The sequence below is a fragment of the Lagopus muta genome, chromosome 2 (genome assembly GCF_023343835.1).
Source record: "Lagopus muta isolate bLagMut1 chromosome 2, bLagMut1 primary, whole genome shotgun sequence".
Taxonomy (NCBI): domain Eukaryota; kingdom Metazoa; phylum Chordata; class Aves; order Galliformes; family Phasianidae; genus Lagopus; species Lagopus muta.
In genome coordinates this window covers 86,625,962-86,649,134 of record NC_064434.1, presented here as the reverse complement: position 1 = coordinate 86,649,134, position 23,173 = coordinate 86,625,962, and the positions used below count along the sequence as shown (strand labels likewise).

General features: G+C 36.8%; 1 protein-coding gene across 7 annotated transcripts in view; it reads left to right on the top strand.

Moving 5' to 3' along the window:
• The window catches only part of EML4 (EMAP like 4), a 156,147-nt gene that overhangs the window by 108,332 nt on the left and 24,642 nt on the right, over positions 1–23,173 (top strand). For all 7 annotated transcript variants that reach the window (XM_048934797.1, XM_048934798.1, XM_048934801.1 and 4 more), the window contains 7 exons: positions 9,071–9,194; positions 14,266–14,415; positions 15,925–15,994; positions 17,257–17,367; positions 19,512–19,607; positions 21,547–21,681; positions 21,911–22,046. In XM_048934797.1, coding sequence (XP_048790754.1) covers positions 9,071–9,194; positions 14,266–14,415; positions 15,925–15,994; positions 17,257–17,367; positions 19,512–19,607; positions 21,547–21,681; positions 21,911–22,046 — 822 coding nt within the window. The remainder of the gene's footprint in view (positions 1–9,070; positions 9,195–14,265; positions 14,416–15,924; positions 15,995–17,256; positions 17,368–19,511; positions 19,608–21,546; positions 21,682–21,910; positions 22,047–23,173) is intronic.

Below are 23,173 nucleotides of genomic sequence, written 5' to 3'. Positions count from 1 at the left end.
CAGTGCTCCGTCACTCACTGTAAAGAAGTTCTTGCGCATGTTTGTGCGGAACTTCCTATGCTCCAGTTTCTGGCCATTTCCCCTTGTCCTGTCTCCACTCACCACTGAAAAGAGTCCGGCCTCGCCATTCTACCCCCACACCTTAGATATTTATAGACCTGACCAAGTGTCAGAACGTTCAGCATTCAGTGGTTAACGTGATTTCAGAAGGCAGATCCTTGCAACTGGACAGATTTGTCTTGAGCAGGATAGGATGGAGGGTAGCTGCAGCTGCTGCTTTTCTGTGAGACCTCCCTGTTTTGCAAACCAAAGAGGAGACAAGCAGCTCAGACACTCTTTTGTGGCTTGTCAGCTTTTACCTCTAAAAACAAGTCTGTAGTGTGCTGTTAATTAGGTTCCTGCAGCTCGCCTGAGCTGCTCCTTTTGCTGGGCTGCATGTGCCTCACTGTGTACCCCCAGCACACACCTCCTACTCTAATGATTACACTTCTTAACTTCAGTGTGCAGGGGCTGTAGGATGCTGGTGGTGTGCAAACCATCCGGCTTCAAAACAGATCTACAAAGAAGTCTTTTTTCTGCCTTTATGCACTTGGAAACAGTAACATAGCAAATTATTGTAGCAGAAGATAATTGCAGGCAGTAATGGGATGGAAGATGATCGTCCTGCATAGCTGTGACCATTTGTGGAATCAGTTTTGCTTTCTTTTATTGATTCAAATTATTTAAGAAGATACTTTGAAATTTGTCACTGTATTAGAATGCCACAAAATGTAGAGAAATGTGGTTTTGCATACTTAGTTCTTGGAATCTTATTTATCTAGCAGCAGTATTACCTGTCTTGTGACCATCCGTGTATGTTCATTGTGATTTCTGTTAAAGTATTTTCTGTGAAAATGAAAGGTTTGAGGAATACCTGAGAATTAATCTTAGATGAGTTTCAGTAGATGAAAGGCATTAGCTTTATCTGATTTGGCACGGAGCCCCCAGAGAGCACGCGGTGGGTGCTGCATGTGAGCATCCCCAAGACCTGGGCACCCCTCTCCTACCAGCAGCCACAGCCTGTATCTGCCTCCTGGGCAATCTCTTGAATTTCCTCTCATAGCACTGAGGCCATGCATATGAGCAGTGTTGGTCATACCTTCTCTTGCAGCACCTGATACTGCTCCCTCAGTGCCTCTCTCTCACATGGATTGAGCTGCACCTGCTGCACATTAAGGTTAGTCCTGAGCTCCGTGCATCTGGGCATATGCTGAAGCAGATGCAATGCAGGAATGCTTTTGTAATGCCAATCCAATGAGGGAAGTATTAGACACGCTTCCATATGTATGCTGGAGAGGTTTTGGGGTTAGGTTCTTTGTTTCTCCTTGCAAACTAGGACAATTTTTTTTTCCAATAAAGTCAAATACTAAGAAGTATTAAAATTCTCTGAAAATCCAATAAAGTTATGGATGGAACAAGCAGATGCTTGCTACAATCTTAAAAGGACACTGAACTTTTTCTAAATTCTTTACCAGCAGGTGCTTATAATTGCCTATAACGGTTATCTTGATTTTTACTTCAGGAGATATTTTTTAAAGTATTAATCATAAAGAATTCATATTTTATTTGCAAGAGCTAAAGAACCTGTTCATTTGGGGGTTTTGGTTTGTTTGTATTGTTGGTGGGGTTTTTTTCAGATAAAAGGTAATTTTTTCACTGAGATTCTAAACTTGAGTTTGAATTTCAGTGATAGCAGCTCTGTGCACGAATCCCTTGTTCATTTATTATAATGTAATAAGAGACATTTAGACATTTTTGGATGGCAATAAAAACCATATGTGAAAGAATTAATGAAAAACATTCACTGCATTCCTAAGTTTGTTTCTTTTTAGATTGTGCTATATTAGTTTCCAGTACTTTTTCTTCTGTTAGTTTTAACTGCACTGTAGTTCTAGCTTCACAGAAAAGGGCAATGAAACTCACAGTGGAAATATTTACCCTGCTGACAGTGTGTCCTGTCCACCGAGAGCACAAAATCCAGTAACTATTTCAGAACGGTTTTGTTATCAGACAGAGAGACGCTTATTGAAGGTGTTCACGTATCTGAAGGCAAATAGTGACCTGGTCTCTCATATTTCTTTGGGCTTCTGGCCCTTGTATGGGCACAGTGCATGTTATTAAAAAACATCAGTACTGTCAGAAAAATAAATTTGCTCTGATGTATTTGTGAGTTTTATCACTGATTTCTGTCTGAAGAAGTCAGGACTTAATTCTTTAAGCAGGAAGATTTTAGATACTGAGTTAAGTCCTACTGAGTTACTTGTGTGCAGTATTGTTTTTTGCAAGTCTATTTTTTTTTTACAGGAAAAAGCTAGTTACTATTACACCTGAATTACTTCAATGTGAATGATAACTTATTACTATCTAGATAGCTGGAGTTTCCACATATGATTTTCATATCACATTATGTAAAATTATTAACCAAAGATCTGTTAAGAAATTGCAAGACAAAACCATTAAATGATTCTAAACCCAGTCAGGTCTTTGTTCTAGCTGCTTTTTCAGACTGTTTGCCTTGCAGCAGCACTTAGCAGTGACAGTGCCTGCCTGCTTCTCTGGTTCTGCCTCTGATACTTGGGTTGAGATGGAGCAGGCAGATGAGCCACCTTGTTTGGGACCCCTGTAACACAAAATGCAGTGATCTGGGCATGCTGACTGAATGCAGTTTTATTTTTTCTCTGTGCAGTTAGCATTGGTTTAAATTAGAAACAGGATTGTTAAGCCTTTGTCCCTCAGGTTAGTGGTCCTATGGAGTTCTTGGACACAGGCCTGAAGGCAGAAAGCCTGTGGGAAAGAAGCTATTTGTAGTATTAAAAAGCATAACTTCACTGGTCAAGCAGCTAGAACGTGAAGACAGATTAATAAATGTACTCTGGATGTGGTAGTTTATTGTATGTTATTAGAGAGTTCTGCTTGGCCAAGCTAGCTGGAGACACATGGGGTTTTTGGTTGCTAGTAATTTGCTCCAAGGATGAGATTAAGATGATAAATGCAAATAGAACTCAGATGCAGTTTTTGAGTTACATATTTTGATGTGCCAGTCTACCTTGCTCTCCCAGACCTCAAATAGTCATTAATAGTTTCCAAGGTCCAATTGTGCTAATGGTTTCTTAAGAATTACTTAGATGAACAATTGTTATTTATCCACTATTTATTTCTATGCACATACATACATATATAAATAAACATCAACTGTGTATGCATGTTAGACTTCCAATTATGCATACATTTTCTAGCTGAAAAGCACTTAATTACAGTTCAGACTTAGGGAGCTTCCCCAGAGTCTGCCTAAGGTGTGATGAATAGTGATACAAAATGCATTTTAACATTTCCTCTGGTCTTGTAGAAATCAGTAAGAGACAGTTAGGTCTTCTCATGTGCTTCTAGGAAACCACTGTGTGCTCCTGAACAATTTCATATGGAGGCTTGTTTTTTTGGAAGTCAGGATCTTGGTTTAGCTACATCACTGTCTTCAAATTTCAGAAGGATATAAGCAGTAGCTTTCATGTCTCCCGAACCTCTCTTCTCTGTAAATATTTCTTTGATCTTTTTTTCTGCTGTTTTCAGTTCCTACTTGTTTTCCTCATTTTTGCCTGGAAACCATCCGTATTCCCCTGAGAATATGATTCACAAAGTAATGAATTGCTTAAGTGTGACCGCATGAGGCTTCCTGTGCTAGTTTCATGTAAGCACTGATTTCAGCCCTTCAGAGGGTTGTATTGCCATATATTTCTGATGTGTTTTCACCTGCAATATTTTTCACTTGTTACCTTCCAGCTTTTTCCATGAATTCCTGGGTTTTAAACTGTCGGTTCCAAGAGTGAATTAATCAGCTTTGTATGAAGTGGAATTTTACTGTTTCCTTTGTGCAGCGTTCTCATTTTCCACAAGACCTGATTAAAAGTTTGTCTGTATTAATGGGAATCTTGTTTTGATATAAGGAGATTTTGCAGAATTTCCTTGGTCCTTGCATTCTGTTTGTCCACAGTTCTCTGCTTAAGTTTCGTCCCAGATTCTTGGAGCAGAATGAACCAGTAGTTCCTTGGCAGTCAGCAAGATGCATTTGTTTGCTTGCAGATCAGGCAGGCTTCCTGGGTCCCTCTCTATAGCAGCACCTTGTTTCACCAACAGACTTATTCTTCTCTTTTTAGCAGGCCATAAACTTTCAGAGAACCCTCAGGAGAGCAGATACTCTGCTTGCTAATGTCTGCTTTCAGTCTGCTGGGACCTATTTGGCTTAGTGTTTACACTAATGAACTTAGCACAGGAAATTTCGCTGATGACGTGAAGCTGAGTGACCAAACCGATAGAGTGGAAGCTGGAGATTTAATACAGGAAGACCTAGATGTTCCTGAAGTCTGGAGCAGGAGGAGATAAAATTAAATTATTCAAAGTGCAAGATCATATGTGCAGGAGTTGTTAGTGATGTTTTAGCTATAAAAGCCTGTAAGGTTGTTTGCCAAAATGAGATGGTAAGTAAAAGGACTCTAACATGCTACTTCATCACACAAAGGTTGAACCTCTTATTATGAAAACATAAATGCAATCCCATTGTGTGTTTGAAGTAATTCTAACAGACATACACAACCTTAGGGGGGGTGAAAAAATAATGCCTCAAAACTCTGGTAAGCTCTCCTCTGTAGTATGTCAGGCAGTTATAGACACCAGTGTTCATAAAAGGCAAATTTTATGGCTGTGTGGAGCCAGACTGAAATTTTATCATGCAAGAGGACAGTCAAATAGCAGGATGTGTGTTGGATCATGTATTTTTGCATCTCTGGGGAAATTATTAACTCAGCCAGAGACCTCTGGGGATCCTGCAGAGCTCTGCGTGGAGATTGCATGGTTCAGCACAGCTGGAGGGCTCCCACGTGAGGTTCATAAGCCTGAGCTGATCCTGCGCACAAAACTGGGAGTATTGGTCCGATGTCCCCTGGCACTTGTGCAAAGACATAGCTGAGGCTCTAGAGGTGAATTATTGCACAGCCAAGCAAGTCTGGCAAGGGCTGTGGATTGAAGCTCAAAGCCGCACAAAAGCAGCTCCAGCTGTTCCCAGACAAGAGCTGGTCTTCAGAGCCTCAGCAATACGGCTGCATGACGCTGCCTTCTGCAGCAGCTCTGAGCTTGAGCTCTTCAGTTACACAGCACCTGGGTGTGCTGACTGCAGGTCTGGAGCTGTGCTCTTAGGTGGATGTGACCCATATTTGGAAGCACTGGTAGGGCAGCAGAAGCTGGAGAATCATTTTTTGAGTGCAGAGGATTTTAGAAGTTTCCCCTCCTGCTCCCCTCGCCCTCAAAATGCTTCTGTGCAGTGGATGTTGGAGTCTGAACATCTCTTCATGAGGAGCAGAGATTTTTTTATTTGATACCTGCTGTTTGCATACTACTAGACACAGAATTGACAAGGATTTCTGGTTTTTTTTTTTTTCGCCTCCAAGTTCTTTAAAATTTCTTTCTTTCCTCCTAATACCCACTTACCATATTTCTGTTATGAGATAGATAGGAAAGAATCTTTAGTTCCAAAAAGTGAAGGAAAAAAAAAAGTTACATACTGCTTTGTAACTGGAAACTGAGAAAGCAGAAAATAAGCAGATTGTCTGGCACTCTTGAATATGCACTTGAGCCAGTATGATAAGAAAGAGTTAAATTCCTGGTTTTCTTAACTTGCATTTACAAAAATTTGGCCTTAGGCAATTAGTTTCTCTGAAGAATGGTTTTGTTGATATGCTGCCATTCCTCTCTAGTATTTCAAAAGATTTTTACATTAATATTATATCTGCCCCACAGGTTATTCTGAGGAAAGGAAATTTACAGCTTTGGACAAAAACCTTTCAATGGGTTTTGTCTGCCTGCTTTTCTTATGCCCCCCCCCCCCCTTCTGTAGAGAGAGGCTTAATCAAGTCATACCCATTTTGTGTCTCTCTGACAAGTGTATTAAATGTGTATGTTCAAAGATGATCTTGAATACACACAGATAGCTAATAAGAGCCAAAAATGTTCTTTCTTTTATAGGGCAGTTCAGAGAGCTAGCTTGTATCTGACAGCCCTGCAGACAGGCTTTTCCCCAGACTTCAGAGGCCAAAGACTTGACTAAATTCCACTTGAAGTTCCTTGTCTGTAGGGTCCAACAGGTGCAGCTACCTCCATCCATACGCATCTCTGTTGCAGCTTGTCTCTGCCGTTCTAAGCAGCAATGGGAAATTGAAAGCTGAATTTGTGGAATGATTTTGCACTGACTGTATGGAACCAGGAGTGCCAAGCCTGGCATTAAATTAATGATTTGACTTGTGAAATGAACGATCTTTCTTAAAACACAGTGTTGCCATTTAAGAGCACAAGCACCAGACTTCAATAGGTAGACAGTTATTGATAACTTATTCTCTGTGTTGATCAGTACTGCTTTTTTTACAAAGTATATACTGTAAAAATACTTTGGTGGAAAAATGAGGAGTACTTAGAATAATTATCTAAACATTTGTGTCAAACCAGTGATAACACAGATATTTTGCTTTTCTCACCAATGTACTTGAGCAGTGTACATTCAAAATAACTATTGTTTTTAGTTAACTACTGGGAAGTGATTTCCTTTGTTCTTTGATATTTGATCTGAGGCAGTTTTTCTCCTGTTGTCAATGGACAGACTCACAGATGTCTTGTTCAAAGAATTTGTATTTGTTCTTGGAAAGAAGTGGGACAACTGTTTTTCATCTTCTTTGTATTGATTCCTTTGATACTTAAATGGCTCTACTTTCATTGTATTAATATCCAAAGTAAGGAAAAACCTTTATGCATATGCTAATTTTACACTACTCCGTTATTAGCAGTTTTTGTGCAGGAAGAATTTTCTCAGCTCGTGTGCTGGCTTTCAGTCATATTTGGACTATAACAGGAAAATTCTCATCTCTTGCCTCCAGGGCAGAGCAAGCATACATACTAACAGGATTAAGAGAGACTCAAGACTCAAGTAAAATCACTTATGGTCTCAAAAGGTTGTTTTCAGCACGCTAGAAGTAGAAAATGAGTCACATTAATCGTATCTTGTAATGCTGAGAACTCAGTATATTTGATACATTGGGATCTGCTTCCTCAGACAGTTGACTTAGAAAAATAAGAAAAAAAAACTTTTTTAAAACTGTAAAAACATCAGGAAATCAAACTGCTGTTTGATCAATCAACTGCCAAGAGCAGAAAAAAACAAAACATCTTTCTGACAAATTAAGCCTTCAGTATTATGAAATCTTCAGAGTGAATATTGAATGTGAGAGAAAGTGTTGAGATGCATAGATTCATTGACCTAGTTAAGAGTTTTCAGTTAGAATGAAAGAAATACTTGGAGTGTATTTTTCTGTCCAAGACTGCTTTGCGTACTTAGTGGATTAAAATAGTAGCAAATTTTTCCCTGTCATTTTATTCTGGCTGTAAGATAGAAGTGAGTTGTTTCTTATCAGATAGATCATGTCTCTGTAATCTAAATGGTGTAGATAATTCAAATTCAGAGAGGACGAGGACACTGGCTTTGAGGTTGGTGAATATGTTTCTGATGTGGCTCATAACTGTTTGTCAGTCTTTGCGTCTGCTTTCTCTTGCTTTTATAGATCTCCAAGTTTGGAGTGAGCTATTAAAATATAATTCAGTGGGAATAAAGCTCAGTTTCTCATAAAATTGATTTGTAGATACGTTTAGATATAGATATGTTTTAGGTGCAAAACACAGATTTCACATTCATGCAATCTGGATAATAATCTTGCAATTTAATTCAGGAAATACTGGTAAGCATTACCAGGGCATTTATAGAAAGTTTGTCTCATCTTTATTTTTTGAAAGTAATATAAAAGCAATTGTCCCGAGATTTTTACTTTTATAGCTTGATATTAGTCACATCAAATGTGATTGGAGGGTTCTTCAGATTATATTACAAATCCATAGCTATTCTACTTCAGTCTTAATCAGCCATCTACACTTGGGGAACTCTTGAGTTCTCTCTGCTATTGTTTTCAAATTTTACTTAAAAAAAAAAAAAAAAAAAAAAAAAAAAAAGCTTCTTAACAAAGTATTATATTACTTTAGGTTTGTGAAATTAACATTAACAGTGGATACTAATCACCAAAGAAGCGATCGAAGGAAGTGTGATTTTTAATTTAATTTGCATTTAATTGATGTAAAAGTTGTGAAATACTTGAGTCCCCCTTAATCAGTATATTTTGAAATGCAATTCCTGTGTCAGTGGAGTTGGAGGTATTGGCAGTTATTCTTGTGAGTTTGAGGCCTGATTTAATTGTTACACTGCTGTTTTTGCTGCACGTGTAGAGTGTAAAGACCATAATAAGTCTTTGGAAGTTTTATTTGTAGGAATTTTTTAAATTTTTTTTAAAGTTAGAAAATTGCTATTTTATTAATAGTAGAAGGAAAACCCTCGTAGGATCTAATCTCATTTACTACTAGGTAGTCTGGAGGGGTGGTGGGCCTGCAAGCAGCTCATGGAACTGCAAGAACAAATGCCAAGTCCTGCTCATGTAAAGGAATAGCTACATCAGGGATGCAGGCTGGGGATGAAGAGGCTGAAAAAGCAGCACTGCAGAAAAGGCCCTGGGAGTGTGAGAAGGCAGCCAGGTGCTCAGCAGGGCTGTGCCTTCTCTGCTCTGGGAGATCCAGCTTTGAGCCAGAAGACAGACTTAAAGACCTTCTGAGGTCTACTTCAGCCTGAAGGATCATATCCTTCAGTGATTCCATGATTATTTATTTATTAAATTTTGCATTTTGATTTAGATTTAAAATTTATCTTAGCTCTTTAATTTGCATGTCTAAAATGTTACATGCTGTCCACTCAGAAAGTTATGTAAATTCAACTAGCACTTACTGTGCCTGTGTTGTGTGTGTGTGTTGTTCCAAGCCTTTACCAAGCTCACTTCTCAAAAATAGTTGTATCAGAATCGTTTTTGCATCTCTCTGCTTACTACTACTTTCATTTGTGCTCCTTTCATGTGTAAACTTGCCTTGTGATTAATATGATTTTGTTTGTTTGTTTCAACAGAGGGAGAATATATCAAGATGTTCATGCGGGGTCGACCAATCACAATGTTCATTCCTTCTGATGTAGAAAACTATGATGATATTAGGACTGAGCTGCCTCCTGAAAAGTTAAAACTGGAGTGGGTGTATCCTTGATATCAGTAGCTATCTCTTGGTGGCTTGTTTGATTTTCTTGTCTTGCCTTGTCTTTCTTCTTCATTATGTAGCCTTGTCTTCAATGGAGGAAGATATTTAAAAACAAACAAAAAAGCAATAGCAAAACAGTTAAAGCAGTTTGTCAGTACTTTAGAATACATTTTTAAGTTGCAGAAACAGAAAACCTTTACTTTTTTTACTGTTGAAACCAAGTGCAATTTATTTTTAGGAAGAATAGCCTTTGGAGAGCTACTAAGTTTCAAAATTCCTCCCCTATATTCTCTATAAGATAGACTGTATTCAGGAACACAGTTATTTTTTATTTTGTGTACGTAACTGGAGATTTTAGATCTACAGAAGCTCTTGAGTAAGATCCAAGATTTCTCATAGCTCCTATCTATGGGAAATGATTGCAGTAGCCATCTGCCCAAATTTTTTTGCACTAATTTTGTTTCAACTCTGAATTGAAGGGATTCATTTACTGGGGAGAGCGGTGTACTTTATGTAAATAATTTTTTCTGAGGAGGTGAGTAGCTATGTGGCTGACAAAAATTCTTCAGGCTTAGTAAATCTGGAGCTCATAACAAATGCTTCTGCACACATTTGGGCCTTCTTTCATATCTTCCCATCTCTACAGAATCTTCTAATAAGTTTTGATTGTATAATTAAGCTTTTTAGTCCTTCTGTAAAAGAACATGTCTAGACAGCACTTGAGTTGATGTAATAATCTGAAGCTTGATCCTTCTGATCTTGCTGAAAGCAATAAGTTTTTTAGAAATATTGATGACGCACTGTCATATGTCAGGAGATGTGTACAGAGAGGAGTTCTCTCAGCATATCCCATAGCAACTAAGACACGCATCTTTTTTAACTATCCTTTCTTAGTCATTTTAGGAAAGATGATTTCCCTATTATTTTCCTGCTTTTATTGGGGGAAGCTAATGATACTGGATACTCAGTTATGAAGAGAAATTGTGGAGCTAGAGTCCGTTCAACTTTGCAGAAAGATTGTAAAAGCTTAGAAAATAAAGGAGGAATTTGGGTTTACTAGTATGATCAGAAAGAAAACTGAGCTCTTACTCAGTCTTTATGAAGCTGTGGTGCCCTGCCTTTCCTAGTGTCCCCGCTCCTCAGTGCTGATGCTGGCACTAATATGACCATGGAATGAATTGAGTCAGTTGCTGATCTGGCTGAAATACAATCTTTTTTGTGGAGTTAACTTTCAGCTGGATCAACTCATTAATTTGATTTGTTCCATAAACACACAAGGAGCACAACCAGCACACTGGAGGAAGGTCCAACATACTTTTTCAGCAGCAGCAAGAAGTTTGGACTGATGAAAGCTGATCATGAAATCATACCATCAGCTAAGTATGTGCAAATCCCAGTGTGGAAATGCTTATTCAGTGTCCAAGGACCTCAATTTCAGGTTAAACCAGTTCTGTGCTGAGGGCTAATTAAAGTGAAATATATCTTGTGTAAACAAAATGCCCACATGTTTTTACAGTCTGTTTAAGAAAATATAGTCCTAAATGAGACTGGTATGTTTCTGTTTGTAGAATATCTTTTAGATATGATGCTGAAGAAAACAATGAGGAGAAAGCTGGGAAGTTTTTGAAGCAATAATATTGATTTGTATGACGTTGAACAAAATTGGCATTCGGTTCTTGAGACACAAAGTTATAGCTGCAAATCTTGTAGTCATGCAAAGGCTGATAAGTCTGCAAGCCAGCCATAAAATCCAAATATAATTGCAGACTGAAGCCTGTGAACTTTATGAACAATACATGGGACAGTGATTCACAGGGTATTTTAGTGATGCCAGTTTTTTGCAACTGAAACATTTGATTTGCAATCAAGTGTTTGGTAGTTCAATCTGTATGCTTTGTTTTGAACACCTTTTATTTCTCCGGCAGTTACCTTCTGGATGGTTGTTTACAGTCAGGCTTGCCTTTGATATTACCTTTCTGTAGCATGCCATTTACAGGCTAAATGATGAACTGTGAGAATAAACATCTTCCAGGCAAGAAGAGAGGGAAAAAGTTTTGAGGTAGGGTAGGGCTTTTGGTGTTTGCTTGTTGTTGTTTTGGGGAGTAGGAATATTTTCAACAAATGATTGCCAGAACTATAGGTTCAGTAGAAAACACCCTGCTGTTCTTTGCCCTGCCCTGTCACTTGGAAAAGAACTAAGTGACTTGGCAGGATAAAGTAGTTCATGGGGAAATCTGAGCTCTTGAGTGTGTCTGCTTCTTGAGTGATTTCATTTTAATTTAGTTTAGACATCCCTGCTTTATGATACAGTCTTGCTTCAATTCAGAATTGTTTAAGGAATCTCTGGAATTCCTAATAATAGGAGAATGGGCTGCTATAGTAGCTGCTGAGATCACCATTAGTGTTACTAATGAGTGACAGTGACTTTTCAACTTCCTTCTCCCAGTGTAAAGTTACTCAGTTCCTGGAGGGAATTTCTGACTCCTTTTTGTAAGCTTATTTTTAGCACTGGTGCTTTTCTTTGTAAGAATAATTCAAGTCAGCAGTAACAATGCTATTAAATTCTATTGTTCAATGAGATCACTTCATGGGGCCATGACTGTTCTTATCCACTTCAAAACAAACAAACAAAAAACAATAAAATCTGTGAAGTATGTCTTTTTTTTTATGGCAAAACAGTTCTTGTGATTGGTGAGAAGCCCTCACAATATTAAGACGGTTACCTCTGAATTTCCCTGGTTGGAACATCAGCCTCACTGAAAGATAAACATTGAAATTTAGTATAAGTTAAGCATCAAATTTGTGGCTTTTTTTTTGTTGTGTTTGTTTGTTTGTTTGTTTGTTTGTTTTTCTGTAGAGAAAGGGCAATTATTATATTAATGCATCTCTGCTACTTTGTTCTGGGAGTTTGGTGACGGGAAGACGTTCTGTGGAGCAGCAACACTTCTTGTTTTGAGGAAAGTAAAAATTTCTCTTGCAAAACAGGTTATGGCTTTGCATGCCCTTAAAAATGCTGCCACTGTTTGGTACTGTAATTTGTACAGGGATTGAAGGAAAGGAATGGGCTGAGAAAACAATTTTTTTATTTTTGCAGCATTGGTGAATACTGAAGCTCAGTAGTGAATGCCAAAATATTTAGCCATAGCTTTGCATGTTAAACTGCTACAAAAGGATGAATGTTCAAAGATGTCAGTCTCAATAAATCCTTGCCATTGCAGTCCTTGCTATTTTCAGGAGATGAACACAATCTGCCTTTCTTCTTTGAGATGGCATTTAGACTAGTGTTCTCTGTGTTTCTGTATAGAAATAATATTTTCATTGGCTTATAGCCCATCATTTCTGAAAGTTCACTTTGTTTTGTTTTGCTTTTGTGAAGGGCCATTCTAGAGTTTCTTTTTGTTCCACTGATGTTTAAAGGTGGAAAAATTGGTGAGAAGTTAAATGGTGATAAAGAAGAATCAGAAGCATCCTTTCTTCTCATCTCACCATTCTGTTACATCAGTATTTCTCCTGATATCATTTGTTAAAGAAAACAGTGAATAATTTCATCTTCAGAGTCACTGTATTATTCTACAATATGGGAATCTGTTCCCGTTTCCTTGATCTTAAGGCACTTAATTGAAGACTGAATGCATTATCCCTCTTCAAACCATGGTTTACTTACAGTATTTAATGATTTTGTTTAATTTTGCAAGTGTTCTAGTAGCATAGTATTACTGTAGTTTAATAAGACTACATAAGAGGAAATAACTTTATTTGCTGGTAGCATGCAGGGGTTTTTTTGGGAGTGGAGGGTGACATCGAGAGGGGTGTGGTGGTATTTTTGGTAGAAAGGTAGCCCTTGTCCGAGAATAACAGAGGCCAGGCTGTCAAGTGGGGAGATATTAGTTTAGATGCTCCAAAATTTGGCCCACTATGCCTGCTTTTAATAAGAGACGGCTAGCTTGAGCCATTCAAATTTCTCCATGTTGGTCTTTGACTTTGTCCTTTCTTTCTGATTATCCAAGAGCTTGGAATCCTTCAGCCAAAGTTGCATGTTTTTTCTTTCTTGTTGCAGATGTAGTTGGTGCTGAATTGGGAACCTCTGTCTTGTGTGTTGTGCAGGACATAACAGGAAAGTTTGATGGTTTTTTGTTTGGTTTTTTTTTTACAATTAAGATCTCAGAGCTACTACTGCAGTCTGAGTGATGATTTCAATAGTACTTACTGACTGTGGGACTTGAAAAACAGGTAGACCACCACATTAATAGTCTAAATGGAGAAAGTTGCACCAGTTTCAAAGTAATAACAAGTTATAGTAAAATTTGATTGTGGCTAACCAAGTCTGGATTGTAGTGCTTAAAAACTCTGAATGCTGTAGGGGCAGGGAAGTAATGCAGGCTTTTTAGAAAAATCATCCGTTTTATGTATATTGGGTTGTTTAGGGTAGACTATTTTTTACTATCAGTTCCTTTTAAGATTTATTTGCTTTAAAAATACTCTAAAGCATTCTAAAACACTATTTCCTGAACTTGGCAGCTGCTGTGCCAAAGTTTGCATTTTTCTGAAGGAATTTTCACATGCTTGTTTTGAAAAGCCAAACAGAGCCAACATACTGGTCCCCAGCATGGAAGTGCCCAACTCTACTGCTGTTAAAGGTGTTAAGCCTGGATAGTGACATCCTGCTGCTACATCATGAAAATTCATATTGAGAATTTCTGTAAGGTGACACAGTTACATTTTGTTTTACCCCAGTGTCTTACATTTTCACATCAATGATTATCACTTTTTAACAGTGATCGCTTTTCTGAAGTCTTGATTCTTTTTAATATATTTATTTTAATATTATTTTTTTATTTTAATTTTTTAATTTAAAAATTTAATTAAAAGTTTATTTTTTTAATTTAAAAATTTAATTAAAAGTTTAATTTTTAAACTGTTACTAAAATTGTGCTGTAGTTTCAGAAGAAAACAAAAATGGCACTTCGTGACATGAGAGATCCCCAGGAAACATCCTTTCAACGGTTGTTGTTTCTTATTTTTGTGATATACAATGATTATAAAACCTTGACTTAAAAAATATGCATATAGATATGGGTACCGTGGAAGAGATTGTAGAGCCAATGTTTACCTCCTTCCTACCGGAGAAATTGTATATTTCATAGCATCAGTTGTGGTACTATTTAATTATGAAGAGAGAACTCAACGACACTACCTGGGTCATACAGACTGCGTTAAATGGTTAGTATAAAACATTTGTGTGTATGTGTGTCATAATTCAGTAAGGCGTTATTTTAATTCTTTTACTGTATCTGTGATCTCATTAATATCATCATAATTGTAGTTATTCTTTTGTTTCATTTGTCTCAGTAGATTTCACTGTAGTGAACACCATACAAATGAACAGAGCTAGAGTACTCCACACTAGCTTAGTGTTTCTGGCTTAAATTTAAAACCAGATATGTAGACACTCTAGAAGTGCCAGATTAGAGATGGAGTATCTGAATAAGTTGTTCTAAATACATACTCCAAGAATTAAAAACTGACATCAACCAAATTTTTAGATCAAGCAGCTAAAGGCAATATGGCAATTTGTAGACTTAAGGAGAATTAGAAAATCAAATGGAAGACAGATGATAATTTTCTCATTTTTGAATAGTGCCCCATCCAAGTATTTAGACCATCTGAGGTGAGAGAAAGACACTTTCAAACAAAACATAAAAGCAGGAAAATTGAAGCCAATGTCATTGTTGATGCAAATGTAGTTAGTTGGTCACTTCACAACATTAGTCTGAAAAGTAGTAGAGAGCTTTGATTTGAATGGTATATCCTTACTATACCTGAGTGGAAGAAAGGAGTTGCTGTCTAAACCTCTTTTCTTCTAGCCTGCTTTCATAACTGTAATTGCTTCCTGTGGGAAGAATGCCACCAGACTTGTGTTATTTACATTCTTTCAGAAACTTAGACTGAATTTTAAACATTTTGGTGTCTACCATCCTGACTTATTAATTCCCCCACCTACTTCCGTCTTGCCTGTTGTCTTAGTTTCCTCACCTTCGTAACTTTACAGAGGAAGCAAATGACAAGGCTAGTAAAAAAATAAGCAGGAGTAAGAGGATGTGGACTTGGAAATTATTGTATCTGTTTGTTTTTTGTTTGTTTGTTTGTTTTTTTACATTACCTTCAAAGCAAAAGCAGATTTTGACTTACACTGAGAGTGTACCACATTGGAGATTTTCATTAGAGACAGTAGTCCTTAACTCCTGGGTCCATGTACCCTTGACCATCCTCCTAGCTGTTTTTTGGATAGCACAAACCTGTGCTATCCAAAGCTTTGGGCATATGAAGTATGCTGTAGTGCTTATAAAAATGGCAGGTAACTATATCTAGGAAGTTCAACATGAGACAATGTGTATTTTGTTACAGTAGACTCCCAGTATAGTGCAAACCTGAGATTTATTTCTCTGAGCACATGTGGAAGTGGCTCTTGTGGCACTCCTGGTTGTATGCCAGCAGCCATTACAAAATCCTGATTAACACAGGATTTTGCAGTATTATATGTGACAAAATAGTCTGACAAAGAAAATTTTCAAGCTGTCTCATTAGAAGTGGGATCTAGGATCACAAATGACTTCATGGGCTTCTGTTGAAAAATAAAAATTAAAAAAAAAAAGGGAGAAAAAAAGAAAAAACCTCTCAGTTCTGAAGGCTGATGACAGCAAAAGCAAGTCATATTTCTGTCTGTCTTAGTCTTGCAGTTCATCCAGACAAAATTAGAATTGCAACAGGACAGTTAGCTGGAGTGGATAAAGATGGAAGGGTAAGTAATAGAGCTGTTGAGCAGTAGTGTCTTGTTTTGAAAATCAGGGAAAATTGTTTTGTTTTTCTTTTTAATTTCATGATCACCTTCTGTTTGCAGTTTTTCTTATGCACTGCATTTAGTGAGATATTTTGCTATTTCCAAGGTTAATAGTATATATTTCTAGTGATAGATATTACCACATAGGCACTCAGCCATACATCAAAAAGAGTAGAGGCTCATAGTCTTCAATCTGTGACATGGAAAATTCATATTTAATCCTGCAAGCAACTGTGAGCCTTGTAATTGATTTGTAAGGCTACATCAATTATTACATCTCTTTCAATGACTCTTCTCCCAGAGGAAAATAAACCCCGGTTCGGTGGGTCCATGTGCTCATAAGGCTTCATGGGAAGGGAAACCAACTTTGGGAATCTGTTGAAGGTGCGTCAAGCTTTGCTAGAAAGCTTGCTCAGTTAAGGACAAGCATAGTTAAAAGTTCTTGTCCGTGGTGAGCTAAGTTGAATAATGAGATTATCTTCACAAAGGTTATAAAGAAAATAACACAGATGCCTTGAAACATAGAAACACATTAAGTACATCCCTTACTCAAATGTTCAACATCTTTTTTTTTTTTTTTTTTTTTTGAGAAATCTCTGCGGGCATTGTATAGATATTGTTGTAATTTCCACTGAACTTTTGCTTAACTATGTGGTTTTTTCTGTTTCGGTTTGTTTTTTTTTATGGTGAATGCTGTCCCTAAGCCAATTCCTACTTAATTTGTAATTGTTTTGCATTTATGAAGCTAACCTGTTTTGGGGTAGTAGTTAGATGAAATATACCTTTGGAGGTTTTCCTTGAGTGATTGGTTATAATTAGGTGACTCAGTACAACTAGGGTTGTGTTTTTTAATATTATTTTCTGCGTACTTCTATGTTTTAAAAAATATGTTATAAAAAATATGTTTTCAGTTGTGCAAGGTGTTTAAGTCTGGGGTTTGAAATTCAAGATGGCTCTTCCATTATTTGTTCAATGGTTTAAACTGCACGGATTTATTTTCACAAGTACCAGATGCCCACATGATATCTGTAGCTCCCACGCAGTGGGCAGAAGCCGTCTCAATTCTTGCCTCTTGAGGTTCAAGACACAGTCCAACAGCAGCAATGACACAACTCATCTGCATTTCACCCCAGTTTGTTGCTTGGATAGCATGTCATAACCTGATGGCTTCATTGGATGCTTTTGCTGCCGATGACACTGTTTGTCCCATTGCTTTTGCACAGCCCTTGCAGCCCCATGTTAGAGTGTGGGACTCAGTGAGCCTGGTGACACTGCAGGTTATCGGCCTGGGGACTTTCGAGCGTGGAGTTGGGTGCTTGGATTTTTCAAAAGCGGTAAGACAGATGCTGCTATTGGGGTATATAACTGATTTGTCTGACCCTTCTGAATGTGATTGCCTTGCTGACCTGCTTTGGTATTACAAGCGTGTTAGTAAAGTCTCAGTGTACTCTATAAAAACAGCTGACGAGCGAGGTGAAAAACAGAAATTGCAGTTGTAGAGTTGTGGCAACAAACAAGCTCTGTGAATAAATAGGAGGCACAGAAATACCTTGGCTGGAAATTGAAACCTGCACTGGGCTTGGTGGTTGGGGTGGGACAAGACGGAGCTTTTATTTGTTTGGATGTTAAAAACAAGCATGTTACTGAGCTTCATGGACATGTTTTAGTGGGCTCTGATGGAAAGGGTAGCTTGGCTGCTTGCACTGCTGTAATAGGATTTTATCCATGAACAGGAAATTAAAAAAAAAAAAATCAATTTGTGCTTCGTAATTTTACATAGAATAATACAAATCTTATAAGTGCTGTCACTGTGCCCACAGAATTTATCAGAATAGTAAGAAATGAAAATGTGTTGTGTTGTTTGTCACTGATAAAATTCTCATTTCAAATCTGCTGCTGAGGTTTTTTTTTTTGTGTACAATACATGTATTTTAATCTTTAAGCTGCCTTCGCGTTTTTACCAAATCACTAGGAGGTATCAACCTCCTGAAAATCCACGCTGCTATTCTTGCAGCAGCAGAGAATTGTTGTTTAAAAACAAAACAAACACACACACACACACACACACACACACACACACACACACACAAAAAAAAAAAAAAAAAAAAAACACGAAAAAACCCAAACCCAGCGGTATTTTGCTTACACAGAATTACAGAACAGATTAGGTGGTAAGAGACCTCTCATGATTGCCTCATCCAGGGCAGGTTGTGTAGGACTGTGGAGGACCGGTTGAATTTTGAGCATCTTCAGACACCTGTTGAAAAATAAATGCTTATGCTCTCTTGCTGCTATTTCACCAAACATCAAAACATTGCTCAGTTAGTTATGTCTTTGTCTGTTATGAAATATATAAAAAAAACCAGCCTATTTTATGAGTAAGGTATAGCATAAAATTATGTAAGAAGAAAACTGTAATTTCTAATTCCTATCACTGTAACAAACCAGGAACCTTTTAACTTTAAGGCAAATAAATGCATGTGCCACCATTCAATTAAAAGAAGAAGAAAAATGAAAATAAAAATAAAAACCCAACAATCTAAGGAATTTGGAATGTTAGCTTTTATTAAACTGAAAAAGTGAATGTGAAGTACCTAGAGCTCCGCTTTTATCACATAATCCCCCTAACCCACACAAAAGCAGTCTGTGTTGCCAATGCTCTCTCAAGGGTTTTTTTTCCACTTAATTGGAATGTGTTTGCGTAGTACTGCTCATGATAGCATTAGTATTGGGGAATAAAAATTTCAACCACCTCTGTTTTATAATTTGTTAGAGAACGTGGTCTGAACTGCACTAATCAACTTTAAAATAAACAAGGCATCCTCCAAATCTTTCTACACATGTGCTTGAAGCAGCTGGCTTGTGCAAGTATGAGCCGCTTCAGTTATTTAACACTGTAGATGTGACATTTTTCTGCTTCTGTAATCACCATTTTGTTTTGAAAGCGTTACCTTGCTTCATTCAGTTTTACCAACTACATAATGAAGCTGGTCAGTACTTAATGTCTGTGAGGAAAAAGATGAGTGATGAGAAAAAGATGTTCTGAATGTTAATACTGCAAAGTTGTGTGTGTGATGGTCACCGTTAAGAAAGAAAACCACATTGGAACTGTGTGTTCTGAGACTTGAGGAAAAACAATGTATTTGCAGAATAGAAAAAGGGAGAAACGTTTATGCTACTAGAATGATAATTATATATATTTACTTAGAAAATTTAATAAAAGAAGAACGGGGAGGGAAAGATTTGGCAAGATACTCTAAAGCTTTCCTAGAATGTATTTTGAAACATGATGATTTGTTGTGAGATTGTGGAAAAATATTTCTTACCTGTAAGCAAAAAGGAGATACCAGATATACTATCATATAATTCCTTACAAAGGACTTGCTTGATTTATATTTCTACTCCTGTGGTTTTTAAATGTTACTGCTGTGCCTCGTTTCTGAATATGGTTTGATAATTCTTTGCCGTTTTCTTTTAGGATTCTGGTACTCATTTGTGTGTAATTGATGACTCTAATGAACATATGCTCACTGTATGGGATTGGCAGAAAAAATCAAAAGTAGCAGAAATAAAGGTAAATATAACACAGATGCCTATTCTAAAGTACAAATGCTTTTATTCTCAAAAATACAATAATTTTGTGAGACACAAATTTGATCTTAATTAGAATACTGCTGGGTTTTATAAGGGCACAAAAGAAATGTGTTCTTAACTTGTACATTGGAAGAGTTTTGAATATTGGAACACATAATTAAATTTTACTCTTATCCAAGGGCTAATCTAAATAAAACACTCCTCTAGTCTTTTCTTAATTAAAAAGTAAAAATAGTTCCTGGGAACTTTGAAGGACCTGAAGTGATGATTCAGTGTATAATTCTTTATATTAAAATGTGTGTATGTTTTATTTTCATTTTTCTCTGAATTAGGTTGCAGACATAGATTTGTTGGGTAGATACACTTCTGTAGATAGCCATTTGTTCTGCTTTCCTGATTCCCTTGTGAGCTGCTGAATTTCTGGTTGATGAGAAGTTTTGGTGTAAAGCTGATTCCACTGGCAACACCCAATCCAATAACAACTTGCTGCTGAACTCCCTGTTTTAAGACATCTTGCTTGCAACAAGCAAACAGATAAATATAGATGTGGAACTGAGTTTTGGTTTGTTTGTTTTTTTTTAAATTTATTTTAGTCATGAATCAGTGTGTGAAATACTCTATAAGCAAACATTTCTATGTGATTACAAACCTGCAAATTCAAAAATCAGGTCTTGGGGGCCCATTTTCCCTAAATCATGTGTACCGATAGTAGCTATGCACTGTTCTATAAGAGTTAATGTAATTAAACGTCAGCTTTTGTTTTTATTTTAATTCCTTGCAGATATTTAATATCAAGTTATTCGGCACATTCTGTAGATTGTATTTTATTGTGTTCTGACTACTTTTACCTTTACCCTTCAGTCCTTAGTGCTTCAGAACTGGCTAGCAAACAAATCAGCCGTGACAGCTTCAGTTATTCATGTTTAGGACTTTGTCTTAGAATATCTTGAGCACCTCACCAACAGCTGGGTTCAGTGTGAGCAGAGAGTTTCCTCCCTTGAGCTAAATGCATTCATAAACAACAAATTAAATTTAAGAAGATTGTTCTCCTCAAGTGAGCCAAAAATATTGGAGTGGGATGAGGCCAAGCTACAGTTCTTGCCTGGGTGCTGATTCAGCAACACTTAAGTATACTCTTTTAAGGCATGTGCTTAAATACCATAGAAGTAAAAGGGCATAAATGAATTTATCTGTTATGCAGAATAATTGCCTCCAGAAAATTACCTCAAATTAAGGCTTGTAGTGTTTACTTTATAAGTCAGAAAAATGACCAGTCAGTTTGTTTGTAAAATTCATTGGTAGGGATATAATATTCGCTGAGGTGTTAATTATTCAGTAGAAGTATATGCGACTAGTAAAACTACAAAGGATGTACACTATGTTTCAGAGCTTTGAATTGAGCAGGCTTCTTTTTGACTCTCTTTTATGGAGAGAGAAAGAATGCAAAGGAATTTTTATAGAATTTCAGAAAGAGAATAATGTATATAATCCTGGTATGCTACGGTTGCCTGAGTTATTTCTATCACAGTTTTTTTACTCAGAAAAGTCTGTGCAGAAACTAAACAGTGTTCAATACAAAAACGTGTTTTTGTATTTCACTCAGTTCCCATGGCAAAATTCTTAGCTATGCTAAAAAGCAAAGTTCTTGTGATTTGGAAAGTGAATATAAAGCACAGACTTTTTTACTGAGATTTGATTTTAAAAAACAACAAGCTAAAAAACAAGTATGAATAGATGATACGAAAAGGATTTGTGCAGTCATTCAGCCAACCAGTTTAGGAGGGAATTTACAGATTCTTTCATATATAGAACAACCTGTGTAGCTCCTCCTATCTTTGTTCTGAAACCTGGGTTTTTACATGAGTTTCTAGTAAAAGTAGAATAGAACATCTGAATAAATATTATTTGGTTTATTTCAGACTACAAATGAAGTTGTGCTCGCTGTAGAATTCCATCCAACTGATGCAAATACCATAATAACGTGTGGCAAATCTCATATATTTTTTTGGACTTGGAGTGGCAATTCGTTATCAAGGAAGCAAGGGATATTTGGGGTAAGAATGTCTTGATATCAGGTCAGTTTAAAATCAATAGAATCGTCTACTCATGCTTTCTTCAAATTTGTTTTGTTGTCACCTCATATAGATTGAGCAGAGTGGTAAACAAACAACAAAAAGGTTAAATTCTATTTATGTATATTCAGGATTGTATGGGTGTGGATACATTATTCTAAGTATGTAGAGTACAAGCAATTATCCCTTTCTCTTGCTTATTTTGTTTCAGAAATATGAAAAGCCCAAATTTGTTCAGTGTTTGGCTTTTTTGGGAAATGGTGATGTGCTCACTGGAGACTCAGGTGGGATAATACTTATATGGGGCAAAACTACTGTAGAATCTACTCCAGGAAAAGGACCTAAAGGTAGGATACGTTCACAGTTAATCACAGATTAGACAGTCTGTAGAAGACAAATATAAAGAATTGCATTAGAAACAAAATAGGAAGAAAAACCTGGCTATTAGTAACAAGTGATGCTGAACTCCACGTCTCATGAATTTGATGACTTAATAACAATCTGGAGTTTCTCTTTGCCCAAAGTGAAAGAAAACTATCTAAATGTTTTCCATTTTACAACTGTGTAGTTAATCATATTTCCTTTCATCCTGTGGTCTGAATGAGGCCATGGATTCGGTTTGAGGATTCTGCAGGCTGCATTTGTTTCTTAAGACTTATGTTATATCATACTTAGTCCAGGGGATACTGTTAGGAGGACTTGTGTATGAACGGAAAATGTAATCCAGCAGTTATGCAAATAGGAGTGTCTGATTAAGACAGCACTCAAGTCTTGGCTGTGAAGGATAGTTTTAAACCCATTTTATTTGAAACATGGGTTAAAGTTACTCTTTAAGACAAAAGTTTTGTAGAAAAGAAAGAAAAAGTATTTGTTATCCAACATATGCAGACCTGGAACAGTTGAGCCCTAAGGTAACTTATAAATTCAAAGATAATTCATTTTACTTGGCAGCTATTTCAAACACTCTGATTTAAATTGGTATGCCAGGAAAACATTCATGTAAAAAGCAAATATTTAAAGGTAAGTCTGCTTCTGTAGGTAGACCTTTTCTTGTCTTTCAAGCAAACTGCAATGAAAAAGTAATTTAACAAGTTATCTGATGTTTAATTTTGAGGTTCATTTTGTGCAAAATAACATTTTCCATATATAATCCGAAAGTTATCAAATACAACATTTATTTATATCAGTTTAATCGAGTATGAGATATTTTAGTTAGTTCATCACATTAAATTGGTAACCAGACTTGATCTCAAATGCTTTTTCATGGCATAAGAGCATGCTGACTTGAACAGACTTCAGCTGTAGCCAGAGTCAGATGAATTATGTTGGCATTTATGTGGGTGATGTTTCAGGGTTTCTGTGTTTACTACTTGCATATGTGCAAATCTTCAAAGCCCCAAAATCTTCCCTTGTTAAGATATACTTTCCTACAGCAGTTCTTTTCAAATAAACACCCAATTAGAATGCAAGAGAT